The sequence below is a fragment of the Echinococcus granulosus genome, assembly GCF_000524195.1.
Source record: "Echinococcus granulosus chromosome Unknown EG_S00004, whole genome shotgun sequence".
NCBI lineage: Eukaryota > Metazoa > Platyhelminthes > Cestoda > Cyclophyllidea > Taeniidae > Echinococcus > Echinococcus granulosus.
In genome coordinates, this window is record NW_020170384.1 from 2,289,912 (window position 1) to 2,312,395 (window position 22,484).

General features: G+C 39.7%; 2 protein-coding genes across 2 annotated transcripts; both read right to left on the bottom strand. All coding sequences in view use genetic code 11, as the record gives it.

Annotated features, from left to right (window-relative positions):
* Positions 1 to 2,991: 2,991 nt before the first annotated feature.
* On the bottom strand, positions 2,992 to 3,549 carry EGR_01210 (Calmodulin; the record flags this gene model as incomplete). Its single annotated transcript, XM_024490459.1, has 3 exons — positions 2,992 to 3,154; positions 3,196 to 3,345; positions 3,386 to 3,549. The coding sequence occupies 3 exons, from the start codon at positions 3,547 to 3,549 to the stop codon at positions 2,992 to 2,994; spliced, it is 477 nt and encodes a 158-aa protein (XP_024355278.1).
* A 7,321-nt stretch (positions 3,550 to 10,870) lies between these two features.
* Positions 10,871 to 21,609, bottom strand: EGR_01211 (hypothetical protein; the record flags this gene model as incomplete). The annotated part of the gene is made up of 5 exons (XM_024490460.1): positions 10,871 to 10,999; positions 16,940 to 17,074; positions 19,413 to 19,492; positions 21,224 to 21,371; positions 21,442 to 21,609. The coding sequence occupies 5 exons, from the start codon at positions 21,607 to 21,609 to the stop codon at positions 10,871 to 10,873; spliced, it is 660 nt and encodes a 219-aa protein (XP_024355279.1).
* Between the last annotated feature and the right edge of the window lie 875 nt (positions 21,610 to 22,484).

A 22,484-nucleotide genomic window follows, 5' to 3' on the forward strand; every position in this document is an offset into this window, starting at 1 on the left:
TTTTTATGTCAATGCCCCCCCCCCAACCCCTCTAATCTGCCCTAGCATTGTACCTTCGTTTCTCTTACGAGAAGTTTTGAGGAGCTATAAAATCAAATGGATGCTAAACATATGAGTACTTTTCCGATTTGGTGGAAATTTTTTTAACAAATCTTATGCTTTAGTGCATACGCAGGTAACAATTGTTCCTAACCCCGTCATACGAAATAGCATTGGTAGTTCTCACTGCACAATGGCAATATGTTCACCAATGTGCATTTGAAAGCTGTCATGCATCGTAATCTATGAATGACACTCTGAAACCGCATAATTTTTTGCTGATTTCATTTATAGGAACTAGACTCCTTACCTGAACTTAAACACTAATCTTTAGAGTTTGAAATTAAAAGGGTTTATTTCGAAAGGACAGATTGAATGCATGGGAGTCGAGCACTGACGAACCTTTAGTCACTTCACGTAAAGGTCCTTCGTGGCAAGTCGGGTCGAAAATTTCTCCAGGCATACTTGATTTTATAAAAATGACAAAGAAATCCAATGACTCATTGTAAGAGCTCCCACAATCTCATTTTTAAAAGATTTACATTGCGATATTTTAGGTGCTTGTCAAAGTCTTCGTTTTTATTGCGCTGGGCGCTGAAGGGCGCGGCCAATGTACCACCGCTCGACGGCATGGCTTCTGGGCCATGCGCGTAGTCCACCCCTCGGCCTCTCTGCACGTCCGGAATATATATTCCGCCCAAGTATTAGGCCTTCTTTTGTCCTCAGATTAGTCTCTGGAAGGGGCATTAGTAGTAGCAGAAAGTAAAAACGATAGTAAAGGGCAAACACCCTGATTCCTATTACTGAATAATACACATTTACGTGACAGAAGAAGGGCATGTGCTGCAGATACGGGAATCTGTGACGACACCTAACAGAATGGTTGGAAATGACGTCCACCATCGGCAACTATCCCATTACTGTGGTCTGCAGGAATGTTGTGATCAAATGAAGCAACGCTGGCCGTGGCTGTGAGCTATCGAAAATTTCGTTGCGGAGCTTTTTACAGCACCTGTATGAAGATGTCTGTTAAGTGAACACCCAATACCATCTCTAACACTCTACTAGCCGGATCGAACCTAAATAGATGTATATGGCTGGACAGCACTGAAGTGAGGACAAAGTGACAGGGTGAAAGGAAAATGAAATCTTTTTCCCAAAAAACCATTTTAAACGCCGGCCTTAACGCATTGACTCTGCTTTTAGGCCAGTGTTCCCACGACATAATGGACACACATGATGGCCCCTACGTTCCCTTTCCCCCCATAATTGTTCCCAGACAGGACGAAACTCTAGATACAGTGAAAATACCAAGTAGAATCCTTGCCGTTAAAATCAGATACCATCTCAGTCGCACGCTAATTTGATGTCCGATGTGGTTGGTTCCTAGGGTTTTTTCTCACAGCACCGACTCGCCTACGATGCGATGGCTGATGCCAGAGATTGATCAAAGGAACGGTAAGGACAACGCCCAAAGGGAAAGTAGGGCTATGCAATACCTGGGATGGAGATTTAACATTTTGTTTGGGTTTCACTGCGACTTAGGTATCAGCTATTGTACCTTAACTGGGCGGCCCGGCCATCTGGGCCACGCCAGTAGCCTCTCGGCCCTTCTGAAAGTCTACAATATGTATTCTGCCCGAGTATTATATTGTTCATGTCTTCGGGGAGTTTGGGGGCGCTACAATACTTTGTGATACAAAATAACAAAAGCAGAGCATTTGGAGATGGTTGATAAAGTGAGCATTGAGAAAACACTTAAGAATGCTTATTAAAGGAAGCCTTAAGCTATGTACACGCATTCAAGTCACGAGTTCACAGTCATGATGAGATTCAAGGGGCTAAGAGTGTTGATGCTTAAAGCACTTGAGAATTTTATCTTACTGTTTCTTCAACTCTTTTGGTTCGGCAAGTTTCTTTTACTTATGGACGTAGGAACTAGTATAAGTAAGTGCTCTAATATTTGACTTACATTTACTTAAATTGCACTTGAATGTAATTAACTGGAACAGGCTACTTAATTTCGGTCAAGGTTAGCAGGTTTGAAAGCCCCACTGATCAACAGGCTTTATTTGAGCATTTAAGTTACCACCACACCGAACTGTTTTACCAAAAGTCAGCTAGGGACTAAAGTAAGTAAACATTTTCATCGTAAGCTAATGCTCATTTTGTAAAAAAAAACTCTCGACAGATGTCTAAAAGCATATATCAAGACAACAGCGTCTTCAAGCGCCTCCTCAGCAAGCTCTCTTCAAAGATCCACCAGTTCCTTCGACGGAGCCATCATCACGCGAGCAAAATCTGAAAGCACGAGCGAGTTTCAATTTATTCTTTGAAATCTATTTTGCCTTTTAAGTCCTTAAAATACGAATATCACGCTAATAGTTGTGTCAGTAATGAGCACTTCAGGAAAATTGGACGTAGCAATTTAATCCGTTGTTCATCCAAGCGAGCTTTTTAGCCTCCGTGGATTGTACTTCCCCTCAGTGTTATGGCCTTCCGTCGATCCCTACAGCCTTCCAGTTCGTCGGGGCGTTAATAATTTAGCGTTCTCTGTACTGGTATAGCTTACTACGACTTCTGAGAAGATTCAATCTGCTATAAAAGGTCTTTTCGTTAGTTTCGTCGTAAAGTTTATGTCTTTTTTATGCTGCTGTTGCCTAGCTGTATTCATTCTTGCCATTGTAAATTGACAAGGCAAATGTGCGTCAACATATAGAGTGAGCCTTTTTCGAAAAAACGCTCAAAATGAAATTTATGGGGCAAAACAAAGGCCTCCTAATTAGGCATAACAACCGAATGTCTCATTTTTTGTACGAGGGTTTGTCAGCAGTTTTAGACACAAATTTGACCTATGTATCGCAAAATGTCACCGGTTGCCTAAATTTTATACAAAAATGAAAGACATTAAGTGGAAGATTAACGTGATAGGTTCCGGTAAGCGTCACTTAGTCACATAGCTTGCATTAAATCTGCTAGACAGGCCGTAAAGGAGTAAGATAAATAGTATTTACCACTAAAGCAGACTTTCCCGTCACCATTAGAGTCCGCTTGACTGCAAAGCGCCTCAACATCCTCCTCGGTCAGAGTTTCGTCGCCTGCTATCAGCAGGTCTCTTATTTTTCACCTTACCAAACCACTTAAGTTTAGCCCTACCGTAATTTGCTAATCGTAAAGTAGCCTTCTCCGCTTTCATCAAAGAGTCGAAATGCCTCGTGCAGATCCTGAGTGATTTGGAGATCGGATTTATACTCTTCCATGAGTATCAAAAACATCTTCTCAGTGATATTTGCCTGACCTCGGCAACTAATTAACGAAAGGTGCGATCGGATTTATTTTCAGGTACCTTTGAAAGACCTTCTCCAATTCCTCATCTGTGGGTGCAAATCCGGCTCTTCGCATAACCCGGGCTAGTTTTTTTACTCGGATCTTGCCATTTTTAAGCCAGGAAAATTGTTGAAAGGCTGTTATGCAGCGATTCCTTTCCTCGACAGTCATGGACTCCGTCATCCTGGTGGGGTGGCAACTTTAAAGTAACCCTCACTTCTATTTCCTCTTCCACATCAAAAGTCTCACACCCGCATTTTTAAGTCTCTCGTTTGTACCCAATTAGATCTATTTCTAAACTGCTTTCAGAATATTTTTCAATCTGTGTGCATAAAGTTTAAAGTCAGTGCAAATATATTCATTTAGAGTGCCGTGCCAAAACCAAAGATTTTGAATTTTTTGCCTGACATTGGAGTGATATTTCCATGACGGTAACAGTTATTCATCTACGTGTTTATTTATTGATGCCAGGAACGTTCATATCAAACTGAAACTTTCGGTTTTTTAAACATACTTTAATTCTCAAAAACTTTATTTCCTATTGTCAGAGCTCTCTCGATTATTCCATTAAAGTAATAGCAGAAAAACTGTGGATTAGGAGATTTGTCAATTTTAGCTGAACCCACCATGACAGTCTGTGTCAGTTCGTCTTGGTACTCAGGGTAAGCTAGCTCATCCGGCATTGTAAATAGTCGTGAAAGAATGCCATTACTTTTCCTACACCAGGATTTACCTTCTTTAAAACTTCATTAAAGATTACTCGTTGATGAGAGGTGCAGAGCTGGGCACGCATCTCCCTCGCCGGCTGAATGGCTTCCATGAACTGTGGACTGGAAGAGGCCACGGCTGACATTGACACTGGGGTAGGTGAAGATGTCTTTTAAAAAGTTTCCACCACTTAAAAGTCTTTCTACAACTAAGTGGCTCATCAACGTACTCTGCTTGAAGTTTGCAGCAGGAGTAGATATTTGTGGGTTGTTTGGACTTTCGGGTTGTCTTAAAGTCGCGTTGCCTTTGGTGTCTGCTTTCTTGATTAACGGTGTCTGGACTAACCGAAGTCATATGTTTTGACTGTTAATAGCAATAAAAGGATCCGCTTCCATCCCACTAACGCATTTAGCAACACCACAATATCATCCTTTTTTGCCCTGTAAAATCATAAGTCAGCGGCTGATTCGATCAATCCATGCATTGAGAAAATAAACCAAACATTATATCCTAACAAAGACTTTCCAATTTATCTAAAACTCTTAATCAAAATAATGCATTTTACAAGTTTCTTTTTTTACACAGCTAAATTTTCCTTTCCTAAAAACTGTAAAACATTGTTTTAAGCAAAGATTTACCACCTCTTCGCTCTGTATCATGGCTAAAGGGCTACCCGGGTTTAGCTAGATTCTTTAGGGGAAATTTTTCCCTTTTACTTTTTTGTACAGCGGCTTAGAGCCTCATGGGGTAGCATTGTGTCAGTGGGATTAAAAATGCGTCTGATGCTCAGGTATTTAAGAGATCTGACATGAGTACCAGTCTGCAGTCTTTACGAAAAGGCAATCAGCAACCTTGGCAGTTCATTTCCTAATTTTTAAAGGAAATGTCATTGCATTCAGTTGCTCTTATATTTGAAAGAAGAGCAGATTAACTGGATGTATTTTAATATTTTGATTAGGTGTTTAACTCTTGGTTTTGATTTCAAAGATGCCAGGTTCTGTACATTTGCTGAACGGAATGGCCTCCAAAGCACACGAGTAGCCTGCTAACTCTTCTGTGAGTCGATGATACATATTCTGCCCTATTATTATGCATACCTTTGTCTTCAGAGAAGTCTTGGGGAGCTAAATTGGTGGAAGGGGATCCTAACGGACATCCATCATGATTTCCATTCCTGATTGCTAAATCTTAACGCAACGGAAACTACCTCAGTCCCATGTTCTGCGGGAATTCTACTAACAGGTGAAGAAACACTAGCCTTGAACCATCTAAAGGGTTCGTTACGGAGCTGTCTAGGGAACTTGCATGAAGATGTCAGTGAAGTGAACATGAGATACCTTCTGTACTTCTCGACTAGCTGGATGAAAGCAGATAGGTATATGGCTGAGCAACACTAAATTGAGAACAACGTGGTGAGGAGAAGCAGGAAATGAACCTTATTTTAAATACTGTCTTTTATTAAATGACTCTGTCTCTAGGCCAGTAATCTTGCCACATGATGATCTGCACTTTCCCCTTTCCCGTTATAATTCCCAAACAGGTCAAAACGCCAGATCCCGTGGAATCGTCAAGAGAAATCAGTGACGTTGCAGTCAGAAATCCTCTCAACTGCGTGCAAATTCAGTGGCTGGCGCGGTTCTTTTGTGGGTGTTTTTCCTTACTGCGCCGACTACTTTGTGATTGCCGACACTAAGGGTTGACCGAGTGGGGCGCCAGGGATGACTGTCAAAAGAGGGACTTTGTAATACTTTAATCATTTGTTGAACTCTTAATTTTAGTTTTGCGGGTACTTAGGGCTCCGCCTTTGTACTTTGGCTGGGCGAAATATTCCCCTAGCACCTTTGCATTTTCGCGATGAATATTCTACCCAAGTCTTGCACCCTCCTCCATCTTAGAGGAAGCCTCGGAGCCCTACAACGTCGATTAAAAATATTATGGAGAATGTGTGATGACGTTCAAGTTTCTTTTCTTGGACTTTCTTTTATTGCTTGGAAGAAATGATGTGGTTTAATAACAGTCAATCTGCTGTTTTGCGTTTTGTATCTGTTTCTTTTGAAATATCGAAATTATTTTTAGTACGCATTTGCCATTGTCAGTTTATCATTCAAACATTTGCCTATCCTTCCATCTTTTTATAAAACTTGTCTTAATTATTTTGCAGATTTTATTTCACCTTTTTAACGTTCCATGGGATGTTCACACTTTTCAAAGGCACCGCTAAATCCTTGTACCAAGATGGTAGTGGAGGTTGTCCTTAAGCAGAGGCAATCTCGCAGATAAGTGCTCCTTCCTCGCAGAATCTATTTATACTTGCATTGTTGATTGCCCTCAGGAGTAGAGATGCAAGTCACGATATCTCCTAAAGGCGAAGCTTTTATGAAGTTATGGCGTGATTCACTTTACGGTTACACTAGAGAATGCCTTAACGTCTTAGCACCTAATTGGATTTGCTTCTCTGCGATTTTAACAATGGCTTATTTATCCTTTGTTTCTGCGTTAACAACGGGGTTGTGTTTATTTTCAGTGTTCTAGCGCATTAAAATTGTTTCATAACTACTGTTTTTTTGCTGGCAATGAACCTCTGATATGTAAATAGTTAAGTTGCCATTCATCATTTGCTTCAAGTTTTGATATTTGACTATGCACTACAAAGAAATTTAGGAAAAGTTACTTGTTAAGTCTTATGTAGAGCGACTGACCTATCAAGATTTATTAGGAATTTTAGGTGCCTAGAAGAGGGAATGTTTGCACTGAAAATCTGTGATCCTCATAATTGTTCTTGTGAAAAGCCTACATTTAAACAAAGTGGGCTTATTTTTAAAATTCAATTTACTCAAGTCACTTTCAGTGGAGCGTCTTGACCTTTCACCATTTTTCCGTGGTTATGCATCATCCTGAGCCTTCGCTGAGTTCACAGCAAGATGTGCAAATGCCAAGGAAAGATTTGTTATTGTCGAATGGAAGAGTCGGGAGACTGTGGGCACTGGCCTCCGGCTATATATATCTCCGACCGAAAGTACCGTCTGGGAAGATTGAAGCCCTCGTGTAGCACCTTGCAGATTAAAAATTTAAGTGTGTAGTTTAGTAATAAAAGTGTATTCGTTCCCATTAAAAATAATCATTTTGTTGTTAAGGTTTTCTGCATATGTATGACTGGTAAAATAAATGAATTTTAAGTTATTCCGTCCAAATTTTAGGAAAACTAAACACTTAATATTTTGCCTTAAATAGTTGGCAAACATTAGGTAAGGAACTTGGGGTAATTGGTTGTTTTTAGTGCATGCAAACAGGTATGAAATGTGGCGTTTCAAGTCTTTCCTCAAGACGAAAGGAAGGATAATAATAGGGCAGAATTGCATCGGCGTCATACAAAAGGGCTGCACACAGGCGAAGCCCTAAATGCCCGCAAAGCCAAAATGAAGAGTTATACAAACTAAAGCATTGCATAGCCTTCCTCTTCTTTTTTTGAGCTCGTCCTGGACGATTCCCCTGGTCAGCCTCTCCCCTTGGCCATCACAACGCAGTTAGTGCTGTAGGGAAAAACACTCGTGAACCACTCGGGCCAGCCATCAAATTTGCGTGCAGTAACAATATTTGACTGCAATGTCACCGATTTCTCCTGGCAGTTTCACTTGTTTAGGAGTTTTGCTCTGTTTGTCAACTGCATTGGGAAAGAGGGAAAGTGTAACTCCTCTACCATGTTTATCGCTAATCATCAGAATGCTGACCCAAATGCAGAGCTATTTAATGAAGAACGAGGTTTAATTAGCTTTGTGAAGATAAAATGTGCTTATTTCTCCCTGCCACTTTGTTCTCACTTCAGTGCTGCCCATCCATATACCTACCTGGATTCTGTCCAGCTAGTAGTGACGCGGAGGACGCGATACCACCTGTTCACTTCAGTGACATCTTCATATAGGTGCGGTAGACGGCTTCATAATGAATCCTTCCAGATGGTTCACTGCTAGCTTAGCTTCAACTGCTAACAGCTTTACTGCCAAACACAGGACATGGGTGATTGCCACACGGTGAGTTCATTTTTAACTCTTCTGTTAGGGGTGGTCACAGATTTTTCCCATTCTAGCCTATCCACTTCTTTTGTTACGCTAGTGCTCAGTAATCGGAAAAAAAATTAAGTATTTATCCTTTATTACCAAGTTCGATTTCCGCTGCCACTACTGTAGCTGGACATGTGATGCCGACCCGTAGGGCCCTGTCGCCCAGCTGAAGTACAAAGGCAGAGCCTCCAGTGCCCGCAAAACCAAAAAGTGGAGTTGAACAAATGGTCAAAGCATTTTAGGAACACCTATTTTACCAAAGTTACTTATATCCTTCCTAAGGGCTTCTTAAACACTCACTACGTCTCAACGCCTCTGGTGATGAAACTTCTCACGACAACACACAGCATTGTGGAACTTTATGAATCATATAGTACACAAAAATATAGCCCCACCTATACATCTGATGAATTTTGATCGTCACATAATACCTTTCAGTTCTGGTCTCAGAAATAGCTTTACATGTTAATTAGCTTATGTACTAAATCCTTTTTACCTCTTAAGGCGAAGTTCTTCCTCGAAATTCTCTGTCATCATTTAATCATAAAGTAATTTTTTTGGTGCCGTCCCATTTCAACATAATAAAAGTTAAAAGTTTTGTAAAGCTGCTTCACTTTAAAGGTGTTTTGAATCCTTCGTCGTTGCCTTAAAACGAATTGCTTTGAATTGGCGTTGCATTTTAGTGTGAGGTTGATTCTTATTAAAAATTTATTTGGTCTGAATTGCATCAGTTTCCTTAAATAAATTTTACTGTTTATTCCATTTGCACCGCGTTTTGAAATGACTTGAATTTCCACCAATGCCAAGATGTGGATGAGAAATGGGTTTTACGTGTGCATATGGGGATAAAATTAAGATGGAAGGAACCCTATAAATGGACAACTATATATAAACGTATTAGAAATGAGTGTGTGACCCATTTTAGTGACAATTAATCTTCGGTCACTTTGTGAGTGTAGAGAAATAATGGATAGCAGATTCCCAGAATGTCACAACGGTTTAGTCCTCCAAACTTTTTGCAACTGAGAAGCGACCAATTTCGTTATTCCTACGTGCTGCGCTATTTAAATGCGACACAAAGAATGCAACTGGAATTTCCTCACCTAAACACGAGAACAGTGTCTTTTCCTATCGAAAAAAAGAGCAACTCAAATTCATGCCGTTTTTACTTAGCACAAGAAGGGAAATGCTTGAATTCTTTTGGGATGATGTATTATTTACAGACTCAGGAAATCTTAAATTAAATAAGCTGCTTGAGTCTGTTCAAAATCAGACTATCTTAGCACGAGCAATGAGCACTAAAGAAGTCCAAGTCAAACAGACAATTCTAAGTGCACATAATACAGTAAAAGAAACCATTCTAGGGAGTGCAAACATCACTGTGTTTTTTTCCACAAATCCGCCTCCTACAACAGGTGACTAACTCGTGTTAGACTTTGGTACTGAAAGTCTTGTTGGCAAGTCTGAAATAGAATACTTCGATGGTTAGTTTAACTATTCGTTTGGATTTTGCAGACACTTAAGGCTTTACGAATGTGCTTCCGATGGGCGGCGTGGCCTAGACCAAGTTAATACTCCCATAACCCTTCTCTACGCTGTGAATACGTATTTTGCGCTAATATTATGGTTTCTTTCCTCTTTAAGTTGCTACAGAACCATTCTGGGACAGCCTTACTTCATCATCAGCGCTAATACCCAGCTCGTGCACCGACCCCCTAAGACTGTATCTGCCATCCCTAGGAGAGGGCACCTCATGTGAAATTTTATGTCTACTTAGGTATTAATCACGGAATCGTGTATTCCACGTGCTGTCTAATTGGTTGCTGTGCACTAGAAAAAAATACAGTCAAGGGGATCAATGGCAGTTACATAGTTTTTCTAAAATGCTTGCACCATTTAGATATTCCAACACTAACAAGTGCTTGGAGAGGTGCTTGCCACCCCACACCTTGTTTCATGGCCCTCGTGAATTTTTCGCTCCAGGTATTGCAGCGGATATTAATGGACCACACTTGTGGACGTAGAAAAGCCATTACAGCATGTCTTCTGCACCTTTTGGATTCCCTTGCGGAATTAAAATTTCTCATCTTTATAAATGATCTTTCTTTAATATTGCTCTGGAACCAATCTTTTCCTAAATTTTTTAATATCACTGATACTATTTGTCAGTGCCAAGGGTAAAGACATTGATGTTTACTTACTGTTGTCAAACACCAGAAAAGTTTTGATCTCTCTTGCGTGACAATCTCAAAGCAGCACAAATTCTTCGATATTCACTTCAAAAACCAAATAATGTATGTCCCATCTTTGTCTTTTAGGACCTCAAAACATTTGTTACTCTAAAAATACACATATAAAGTTACCATAACCTCCAAGTAAATTTTTCCTACTTCTAGATTAGAGAATCAACGCACACCTCGCAATCTGCGACATTCGCATATTTAAAAACATGGTAGAAATTCATTATTTATGCGCTCTTAAAGTGACACTTGTTTATTTTTTTTTAAAAAATTTTTTGATTTCTTAAGTACTAGTGCGCTTTTTAACGTGGGAACGAAACGCTTACCGCAATACTTCACTTGTTTGCAGAACTCTTCGTTTCAATTTCGCGGGCACATAGGATTCTACCATTGTACCTTCCCTAGTCGGCATGGCCTCTGGGCCCTTTTCGCATGCCGGGAATGCTTATTTTATTACAGCATTATAACCTCTTTGATCCTTGGGGAATTCTCATTGTGTCACAGTGGTGGCAGAGCAAAGCAAACCAGATCCCAAAGGACATCTGCTCTGATTTCTACCTCTTGTTGACGAATCTTCGAGTGACGGAGGAGGCGCATATGCTGTGGATGGCAAAATTTGCGACGACCCTTAATAGAATGGTTGAAAATGACATCTGCTTTCGGCAAATATCTTAGCCCTGCATTCTGCAGAAAATGCTATTAGCAACTGAAGCGACACCAGTTGTAGCAGCATCCATATGAAATGTTTGTTACATAGCTGTAAACGGCGTCTATATGAAGATATCAACTAAGTGAACACGCAACAGCTTCTCCACCTCTTTACCTGATGAAACCCAAATAGATAGATATGGCTGTGCAGCACTAACCCTACTTGTATCCCGAGGTTCTTACTACTGACGATGGAGGTACGTAATGATTGTCACACTTCAATTCCCAATGCAGTTCCTAAACAGAACGGAACTCCAGACCCAGTAGAATTGTCAAGGTGGATCAGTGACGCTTCAGCTAGATGTTCTCTCAGTTGCACGCGAATTCGATGACTGGTGCAGTTAATTCGTAGGTGTTGTTCTTGCAGCATCGCTTACGTTGTTATGGCAGACGTGGGAGGTTAACCAAGGGAAGCGCCGACGCGCGTGGCTAACCAAGAGGAGCGTCGGGAATAAGTTCAAATTAGGAGAGGGGCTATGTAGTGCTTTGTTTGCTCGTTCAACTCGCCGTTTTGATTACACGGGCACTTTATGTTCCATTATTTGACCTCTGCTCCTCTGTACACCGGTGATACACATTCTGACCCAGTATTGTTTTCTTTTGTCTTCAGAGAAGTGTTTGGGAGCTATGCTGATCACTTAAGGAATTATTTTGCGTAAAAGGAATGGTTATTTAAAACGATACTTTAACGAAGTTATTCAATAATTTATAGTCTCACTACCTGTATGTGCTGACTTGGATCGTCTTTTGGATTCGTGGTTTTCACGCTGCGCTCTTTTTGCGAACGAAGTAGGTTAGATATATGTCAGTCGTTTGACCGTAAACTGACCACTTATGTGACTGCACAAAGGCAATTACGTGATTGTCGTAAGGTGGAAAACAAATAGGGTCACAAAAATTCTTTATTTTTCCTGTGTTTCGCTTTGTGGGTCACTTTAAACAAATTGTATCGTGAAAGAATGAACTATGTGGAAACTAGTTTAGGTGCATTTTCCGTCTGTTAAAATCTACTATCTGGCTAAACTTAAGTAGCTCCATGAAATTAGATTGGTATTGCTGCTCCCTAAACGCAAGGCTATCACTAATTCCAATAGGAATATGTGAAGGATCATCCAAAAATCTAGGATCAACTCTGACCACTTACAGTTAAAGTAAACGGCATTTGTCCGACTTTTCGGTGGTCGCATTATGATCATTATTGCTCTTAAAATATTTGTTTAACTCCTTTGTTTGGTTTCGCGGACACTTAAGGCTCCGTCTTTGTAGTTCCTCAGGGCGGCATGACCTTCGGGCTATGTCAGTAGCCCCCCAGCCCCACTACCAAAGTGCCATACTTCTTCTTGTCTTTAGGGAAGTCTTGAGACACTATATAAATCTTCATCTTATAATGTTATGATAATATAAAGCTAACCGCTTTGCTCTAAGCAGTTTCATTTGAAACTAAACGAAAGCATACATATGCCTTAACTTCTTAAACAATACCTTAACTTTTGCAATAGGGGCAAAATAGCTTGTCGCAAGAGAACAAATGACGTTTTAAAAACTCATATTTGGGAGTCCAACCCCTGATCTTTGTATTTCTTCTCCTTTTCAAACAAACTGTCTCCCTCATGGTCCCCTAACTGCTGTTTGCGGTAATCCCTTTGGTCCTGGGTCACGCGTTTAATCAGCCATCATAGGGCTGCCATCCTTCAAGTTTTTAAAGGTGAGCAAAATGACCAAAACAGTGGCATAAATTGTTAAAGTACTCAACACGTTGGCTTTATCCAACATTTCAATGTATTTAGCCGACGAATGTAAGCTGAGGTACATTTTTTACTGCGTTTACTCGACGAAAATGTTTGCCAATAGAGCCATTACATAGATGGATGGAGATGGAGATGGATGATTTCGGATTAATTAAGAAAAATTTACAATTTTTATACAAAGTATTTGACGTTCAGCAAACATGCACGTTTTGTTTTAAACTGGCTTACTTTAATTTGACTAACTCATGGAGTGCTACTTAAATATGTCCTAAGTAGAAATTGGGTGTTATGGTAAATTAACTTACAAAATATTTTCCATCCTCAATGAAAAATCAGCTCTGAAAGTAAATCATACTAGGGTGCCTATTAAATGGTACGTAAATCCTCTTTGATTGCCTAATTGCTGTTCCCAATCCAAATAGTTTATGCAATGCTTTTGGCACAATGGTCTTAAGGCAGCTTCACTTTTGAGTAAAATACCATATATTTATTTTCTCATTTCAATTTAACCAAGGCAACTTGATACCACATTGCTCTTTTTTCTATAAGTAGGGTGTCAGATTGAGCGGCAGCCTGTGGCGACTTTATCATCCCATTTCGTCTAATAGTCCATAGTAAACTGCAATTCAGAGTAGTAGTTTGTTTGAAAAAAGTACAAAACCAAATAACTCACACCTAGAATGCCACCGCGACTTTCTTACCACCTAAGGTGGAGGCTAATTGTAAGCAGAAGTTCTTTTGCACCAAAGCAGTGCAAGTCAAATCTTTCACCTGCATCAACGCTTGCCCGGTATTTCAGTACGCGTGTAAAGAGACTTTTTCAAACTTCGAATAGTTGTGCTTTACGGCCTACCTTTGGGCTTTTGTCAAACTTTGTTTTTTATTCCTCAATTTACGTCTACCACAAAGCGCAATAAAAAACCCCCTTTTAAATAGGCTATGCACTCTTCCAGAATATATGTAAATAGATACACACAGGTGATCCTTCACGAATATTTTTGTCAAATACGCTGGGATCTTTAATTCTCCATGGTAAGTGTTCATGGCAGAGCAGCATCGTTTCAAGATGTTTTAAGTTAAAACTTCCTGCGTTGAACCAATTATGGGACTTGTTGTTGCTTGGGTTGATACGCCCGTTGGAAATCCCGTTTTTTATTTTGGCGATGCATTAGAAATCGTAGTCGACTTCGCCAAAATAATGTAAAAATTTTGGAAAAAACTGATGTTTAGCTAGTTATGATGCTTACTGCATGGAGGCAATGGGAAGAAGATAAACAGGGAAGGAAGCAATGGTTTGGAAGGCATCGTAATTTCCCGTATCACAATAATAGGGTGAATGGGCTAGAGTATATTCAAGTTGAAGCACTTTGCGGTGATTTTGCTAATGCTTTCATTTAAAACCGTGATAAAGTGCGTCCAACAAAAGGCTGTAAAGTGGTCTTCACCGTGAAAGAAGTTAGTACACAAGCTCATTGCTAAACTGGCATTTTCAGTCAAATTGATCGCAAGCTCATCCGAATTGCTCAGGCCAGCAGAGGACACGCAAACTTTATGTAGATTTCTCCTGTCAACTCTGTAAGCATATGTCAACGCTATACCCGATTTTTGTGCCCGTTTTTTATTCAAGTGCACATTTTCATTTGCATGCCTATTGCATATTTCCTGCTTAAAATAAACTTTCAAGCCACGAGAATCCTGCTCTGCTAGCATTCTTTAAACTTTTGCTTCAGTTCGATGAAATGGATTATTAGATACAGCAACCTCCCAAACTAAAAAAACCTTGTTTGGTTTAATATTAGTCTAATCTGCCGAATAGCAAATAATTCTTATTGTTAATGTTTGCTCGTTAGGCTTACAAGCTGTTTTTTAGTTATAGGCTTTTTAAAACGCGTAAGTTCTGATGTAGTTCACTTTTACCAACTATTCCGGTGCTCCTAATAATACTGGCGTAGGAATTCGCAGAAAGGAATACATTATTTTACATGTTCATTCGGTCCCTCTGGGTCCTGCAACTGTCCTGGTGGCATAATTTTTTGTGCATATCCTTAGATTGATAAAGCTCTCCTTCATTCCGGTTCTCATACTGTACCTTGGGGGTTGGCATGAAACATTGTTGAATTTGGCTAGTTCAGTAGCCTTTCATTACGTTAGGTCTTGTGCTTCATTGTAAAATGCTCTAACATATACTTTATCCTACGCTTTTCAATTGTTACACACCGCTTTCAAGTGCAAATTTTGCATGTGCAACAGCATCAGAGCACATTATTTATCCTCAAAACTTTCCATTCATATAAATGGTCTCTCATTTACATATTGTCACAGTAACAAAAAGTTTTGTTTATTTGATTTTAACTATCCTAACTTTCAGCAAATCTTTTTTTTCAAATACCATAAGGAGTAATTGTTCAAAATCCTTTGCTTTAATTTCTTCAAATCCAAGCTAACTTTTTTAGATCAACACTTTAAAAATCAGTTGTATTTTTGTTTATTTTTACCATCACAACGATTCAGTGATTCCCATTCTTTCAAATAAGCACACTTGAGAGTCCCTATTTGTTTCAAATAGACAAGTATCTCGGGCACTTTTTCCCAATTACTTAGTCTTTATGTACGCATCTGTTGGGCGAGGCTCGTAGGTCTCCTCGTGCTCTTAGAACAACCCGGTTGGTTTGATTTCGATATATTTATTAAGGGGAGTGATTCGGGAAACCTAGTACAGAGTTTCGAGGGGGGAGGATCCGCAACCGCTCTCAGGCTTGGGAGACGTCGACTCTGTCACCAGGTCCAAATTGTATCCCCACCTCCTCTCTGAAAGGAACATTAAAACAATATAAGTATTACATGTCATTAGAAGGATGAGTAATCAGGCCACATATATTAGCTTGGTATTTTCCAGTGCGATGAAACCAGCCACTTTTATGTGGTAGAACGTAACTAAATAAAAGGAATTTTCATTTAAATGAAAGTAGAATGTTACATAGTTTTCTAGTATTTGCTTGGAAATAAGTTGGTTGGGAAAATTTTTACTTGTAGGTTGAGAGCACTAGATTTGAATGTCTAGTTTTGAAGGCAAACTCTATTCTCGCTTGCTTGCGTCCATTTAAAATTAACCATATCTTGAGGCATTTACAGGTGTATGTCTTTAGCCAACTAAACTCCCCTAATAGAGGTTGACAACGCATTACTTAAAGTAAAATTTTCAAGCCAAAGGAAAATTTTCAGACTTACTCAGGCAATGCAGATGTAGTTCAATATAGTATCATTACAATATCTAGAAGTCATGAAGCATATGGGCAAAAATAACGGTTAGCATATCTTTTCTCTAACAAAACTACCATCTTTTTATCCTTATCCTAAATTTCCGTTCTCTCTTAAGGTTCCAAAAGCTCTTCCATAATTCCTAGTATAATTTAGAAGTCCACGGAGAATCCAGTCCAAATTTTTACGTTCTGGTTATTAAGTTGTTATTCTCCATTTTAATATTACAGTTTGAGACCAAATTTCAAAATGAAATTTCAGATATGTGTAGATGCTTTTTCAAAGCCCACTTCCTTTTCTGCATCCAAAGTGGCATCACAAATTGCTTTCGACAGCGCGCCTTATGAAAAGAAATGCGTCAAGATGTTAGCGCAGTAGGACAAATGCATTCTCAAAAAGGTTGTGCGTTTTGAAGCAAAGCGCAACGCCTCCTCACAAAACCAAGATTAAAAGCTTTGAAAGGGATCCATAATCAATGTTCAAACCATGCAATTCAGTTATAAAAGCAGTCGATTTCTTTTTATAATTAACTTTATCTGTCCACTTGCGGAGATATGATGCTAACTTGCCAGAGTAAATCCTTTAACGTGAAGCGCAACAAATTTTTATTGTGGTATGATCTTACGGGTCTGATCTCTTAAAGACTATCTTGTTTCAGTCTTTTCTATTTGTTTGCTCTCTTTTATGCCCTCACAATTCTTTATACTTTTTTAATGACCTCCTCATTTAAGCTGGGGGCTCTTTGCGACATATTCCGCACTTTGTAGTTGATTAAGTGGACCCGAGGTCTTTTTAAAACAAACCGCACATCTGAGTGCACATGGGCGCCAATGCATCTTGGACATAAATGTACAGAGGTGCTGCTAGCTGGAGTGACACGACCGCAGGGTTGTGAAGCCGAGGTGGGTATTAAGAACGACGCTGATTGAAGAGTTCTCCAGTCATGTAGTGCCTCCTGTCTTACCTGAAGCCGGAAGAAGGCGTACCACTGAAACAGAAAATATATTACCGACATATAGAAGGGTTTAGGATCTATTGACAAGGTCAAAAGGCTATGCCGCCCAGCAAAAGCACGGAAGTGGAGACTTAAGTGCCCCGAAACCAAAACGAAGTATTAAACAAATAATCAAATTATTACAGTTAAGGCGACGACTCAAACGAATAATAATTTATTGAAACAGTGTCTGATGCAGCACTTTTACAAAACTTGGTGACGGTGGGGTTTTAGTAATCTACAGGTTAGGTGAGACGCATTAAGTTAAAAATATCTACTATTTTGTATTTTCTAATAGCATTTGACCAGCAACTTATGGATCTCTATCTAATTTGGCTACATGTCAGGCATAGACTTTTATGAGAATTTTCGGCTTAGGAACATTTGACTTCCGTCTCCATGTATTTCTGCTCCTTTACCCTCAAGTGATGTCCCTTTCTTTCGAATAAGTTATTCCATGTGCTAAACCGGCTAGGTTAGGTGTTGTTTAGTATTTAACTATTGTGCTGGAAAATTCTGGCGCATCATATACCATCTACATGTAAATGTGACTTGTCTCTGAAGACTTCATTTGTATCGCCAAGATTCAGGTGGCTCTTTGCATTACTTTTGCAGGCAAGTACACTTGGCCTTTGTACTTCCGCTGGACATCTCGCTTACCACCCAGCTCTCCTCTACGTCAACAATACATCTACTCTTCGGGAAAGTCTTGATACACCAAATAAATAAATAAATCGGAGAGCGAACCCCATCCTGAAGGCTAACTACCTCAATTTCTACTATCAAACGCAAAACGTTGACACAATGGAAGGAAGGCATATGCTGTAGGTGAGAGAACCGGTGACGATCCCTAACAGAAGGTCTGGATTTGACGTCTACCTTTGGCGACTGCCCCAGCTCTGTATTCTGCAGGAGCACTGAAGCGGTAGTGGACCATCTGAATAAGCTTGTTGTGGATCTGTCCACGGTATCTAGGTGAAGATGTGAACACGTGACACTTTCCCCACTTCTCTACTAATTGGATGAAACCCGGATAAAGATACGGCTGGTTAATTAACTATCTTAAGCCCCTTTTTATTAAATGACTCTGCTTTAAGGGTAGTATTCCTACGAACAGTGATGGACACACAATGTTGAGCACATTTCCTAATCCCTAATTCAGTTCTAAAACGGAACGAAACTCCAGATCAAGTGGAATCGCCAAGAGGGATAATTGGCATTGCAGTCGGACATCCTCTTGGGTGGCCGCAAATCCGATGATTGCCGCTGTTGGTTCATGGGTGCTGCTCTTACAGCACCAACTACGTTGAGATAAATGACGCTAAAGATTGACTAAGAGGAGCTCCGAGGGCGAAATCCATGAGGAGTTTAACTTTTGTTTAACTTTTCGTTGAGTTTGCAGGGGCGCTTAATAGTCAGCCATGGTTCTCAGCCATTAGTCGCCGCAGCCCTTCTGTAAGTCAGCAATGCATATTCTGCTCGAGTATTATGTCATCTTTCGTCTTCAGGGAAGTCTCGGTGAGGGACACCTCTTATAATACTTGAATTTCATTTGTTCTGTTCGCTACAAAGCCAATTCATAATAAAGGCACTAATTATGCGATTAGAAATACTTTTATGCATTTACTTTGTCTAATGGCTAGCTAGGTCAATTTGCACAAGTTTCCCTCTCCCAATTCCAAACAATCGGAGGGTTTAAAACTGCCGACAAGTAAATTTCCTTTAGAAAAAAATCAAGAAAATAAGCATCTTGCGGGTGAAAAACTATAGTTTTGCGTATTTTGTTAGCTATTTTTGTCGCAAAACAAAGATAATTATTTGGGCAACACTATTAGTGGGGGTTTTTGAGTTGACCAGTTTTAAAGTACTTCTACCTTTCAATATCTTCCTTATTAAAAACCTGGACTCTGATTCAATTGTCTTGGTCACAGCAATTTTGTTCTCTAAAAATATTTTCTCTTTTTGCTAAGCATTAAATAGGAAACTTTAAGCACTTACTTGGGTCTCTTATATCTCCTTTACAACTATACTACCAGAAGGTTTACATAATGCCTACTAAGTCTTTGTTAATTTTTAATGGGAAATTTTGAAGCAATTTTGGCTATATCATAAACTTTACGAGTATATTATGCAATCTCAATAATTTTAAATTATTTGGGGGAGTTATCAGAATTCATCAAGAGTCACTTTGAGCTAAAGTACACTCCGACTGATTCACAAATGCCTAAATTCAGCCGGTTTCCTCGATTATGTGAACTTCAGACGCTACAGATTTTTCCACCGGGGTTAAATAATGCCCCATGTAGTTTCTGTCTTCAAAATCATGCACCACCTTCTGAGTACAGCATCTGAGTCCACCCTGGAGATAGCGCACGGTGGCAACAAAGAAAGCCCGGCAACCAATGATTGGGACTGGAGGAGACAGAAATTCAACAGCACTATTAGGGTTACAAAAGTACTCACCCGGTTGAGTGGACAACTTAAACAAATCTCCTTTCAATAGAAGTAACGTCGTATTTTTGCAGTTACAAAAAATCCTTTAAAAAAGTGGGAAAAATTTGGACGTGTACAGCTCTCCCTAGAAAAAGGAAAGCAATCTTTTACATTCGAGTGGATCTTTGGTATTTTTGATAGATATGTTTTGATATTGTGAGTTAAATTGGCAGTTAGTGTGACAACCTCAAATGGACAAGTGTGCGAGGAAGGCTGTCAAAACTACTTTGAGTAGAAATTTCTAGTAGGCCTCTACTATTGTGATCGACATTGACAGTTAAAAGTACAATCATTGAATAAAACAAAAGTTGTTTTAAATTTTGACAATAGGAGGGGCTTTCAAGTTAAATTGTGACCTCTGCTTTTACGGGTACGAAATGGAGTACCGCCGCGGCAGTACTAGTGGCCATTTCAGACACCGTCCATGAAGACTGTCGGCGAAAATGATGGTGCTTCAGGCCTTCATAGAATAGTTAATTCTTACAGAGAAGTCTTTTATTCCAGATATTCGTGCTTATTGCTTATGTAATGCGGTAATTGTTTGTTCAGCTCGCAATTCTGGTAACGGGTCATTCAAGGGCTCCCCCATTGTACATCCGCCGGGCGGTCAGGCCTTTGGACCATTTCAATAGCCCAAAGCCCTTCTGTATGCTGATGATACATAATCTGCCCAAGTATTATCTCTTCTCTCGTCTTCTGAGACGTCTTGAGTCGTAACACTTAGGCCTTAAAGTAGGAACAAAAACGCGACAGACAAATGTGAGAGAAAACAATTGCCAAAATTAGCATTCAACCTGCTATACATAAACCAAGAATTCAAGGTTTAGTCTAAACACCCCTTATATCTACGCCAGTTTCGGTGTTTGAAAAGACATTAATTAAAACAATAGTTTGTAAAGACAAGCCAGTAATTCGAGCAAACAAATGCCTATCCTACTTTTATTAATCTGATTAAAAAGGAAATCATTTTCACTTACATACTTTTATCCACCACAAGCGAGTAGTTGTCTCTACTCCACTGGCGCAGTAGACAACGCTACCTACTTCCAGTGATAGTGGCTTTGAAGGCAGCACGATTTGTGCACCGTTTTTAGCGAAGCTGGTGGCATTGCTCCGTGAACCCGGAGTTCCATGATGTGCCGCAACATCAGGGTAGCCGTTTTAAAAATTGGAAAAGTACTAAGGACACTCCTTAACTTTGTCGGCACTGATTGATGTGTACCTAGTGAGCAATTAGTGAACTTAAAGTGGGCAATAGTTGGTTTTTGTTACTTCAGTTGTCTTATTTCCTATAAACGATTTACTTTAATAACTTTTTTGTATTTATACCAAGATATTGCCTGATTATTTCAAATGATAAGTTTTCTTTAGTTCCTTGGTTTTTTTAATTTTTAACCGTATTTGTTTTTATTACTTCACATCTTAGTGCCGAAGCTAGTCGACTTCCTACTGTCATCCTCAACACTGATCTTTGCTACTGCGCTGACCTATCCCAAGATTGACACAATGTAAATATACCCACTGAACTGTACACTAAAAAGTAGCGGCCTACCTATTGCTGTTACATTATTTACATTCATACATCCATACTTCAGTAACTCGAGACAAATAACACGCCCACATAAGCAAATGTCTTAATATGATGCAAACCAGGCCTCATGTGAAGGTTGTATCCCCTTGAGTCATTAAGAAGGACCGAGGGGTTGCTGGCGTGGTCAGGGGGCCGTTCCTTCAGCGGAAGTAGAAAGGTGGAGCCTTCAGTGCCCGTGTAATCCAAAACGAAGAGTAAAACAAACACCTAAAATATTACATAGTTCCCCTCGACTTTTGAGAGTTAACCCCGACGCCTTTTTAGGTCAACCTCCTACCTCGGTCATCATATCGTAGACAAGACGGTAAATGTATGTGCAGCTTAGAAAACATTTGACGGCACCATTACATATCCGTCTTGGTAATTCCACTCGATAGGGAATTCCGTCCTGTTCTGGAAACTGTATTGGGGAAGTGGAACTGTGGAGGCCTTCTCGTATTTCCATCGCTAGTGGTAGGAACCCTACCCTAAAATCAGTCATTTAATGATTGATTACTTCCGTATGGTTTTTTATGGTAAAATTTCCTGTCTATTTCTCCTTGAAACTCTGTTTTTACTTCGGTGCTGTCTAGCCATATCTATCTCTCTGGGTTATATCCAGCTAGCAGAGGTGGAGTAGGTATTACGAAATCGCTTAATTAACATTTTCATACAGGTGCGGTAGATAGGTCGGTAAAGGACTTTTTCCAAATGGTCCATGGCTAGTGTTGCTTCGGTTGATAATAGTACCCCTACGGGGCACGGGACTGGGGTAGAAACCCATGCGCAGTATACATGTTCCCTATGTTAATTTAAGGTTTAGCATTCAGGAACAGAAATCAAGGTATTTGTTCTTTATGATCGGGTTTGCTTTTCGCTGCCGGGATCTTTCCTAAGGGCAAAAAAGTTGTATTTCTTAAGTAAAATATGTATCGTCGACACACGGTAGGGTTCGGGGGATAGTGGCATGGTCCGGGGAGCATGTTGCTCAGCGAAAGTACAATGGTGGAGTCCCAAGTACCTGTGTAACCGAAACCGAGAGTTAAGCAAACTATGACATGCGACGAATGGCTCTATGTAAACACCAAAAGCAGCATATTTTTAGCAGTTTTTAGCTTAAACCTGTTAAAATCTCAACCCTATTAATATTATGGTAAATTATATAAACTGTATTAAAATCATAACCTAGATTGCTTTCGTTGGGTATTCAGTGGTATAAAAGTCGTTCCAACTTCAAACCTACGAATAAAACCTAAATCAAATAAAGATTTTTATGTTTATGTCACACCATATGTTGTTTCACCTATGCTCATGGCGCTTTTTACCTCCCATCTTTATAAG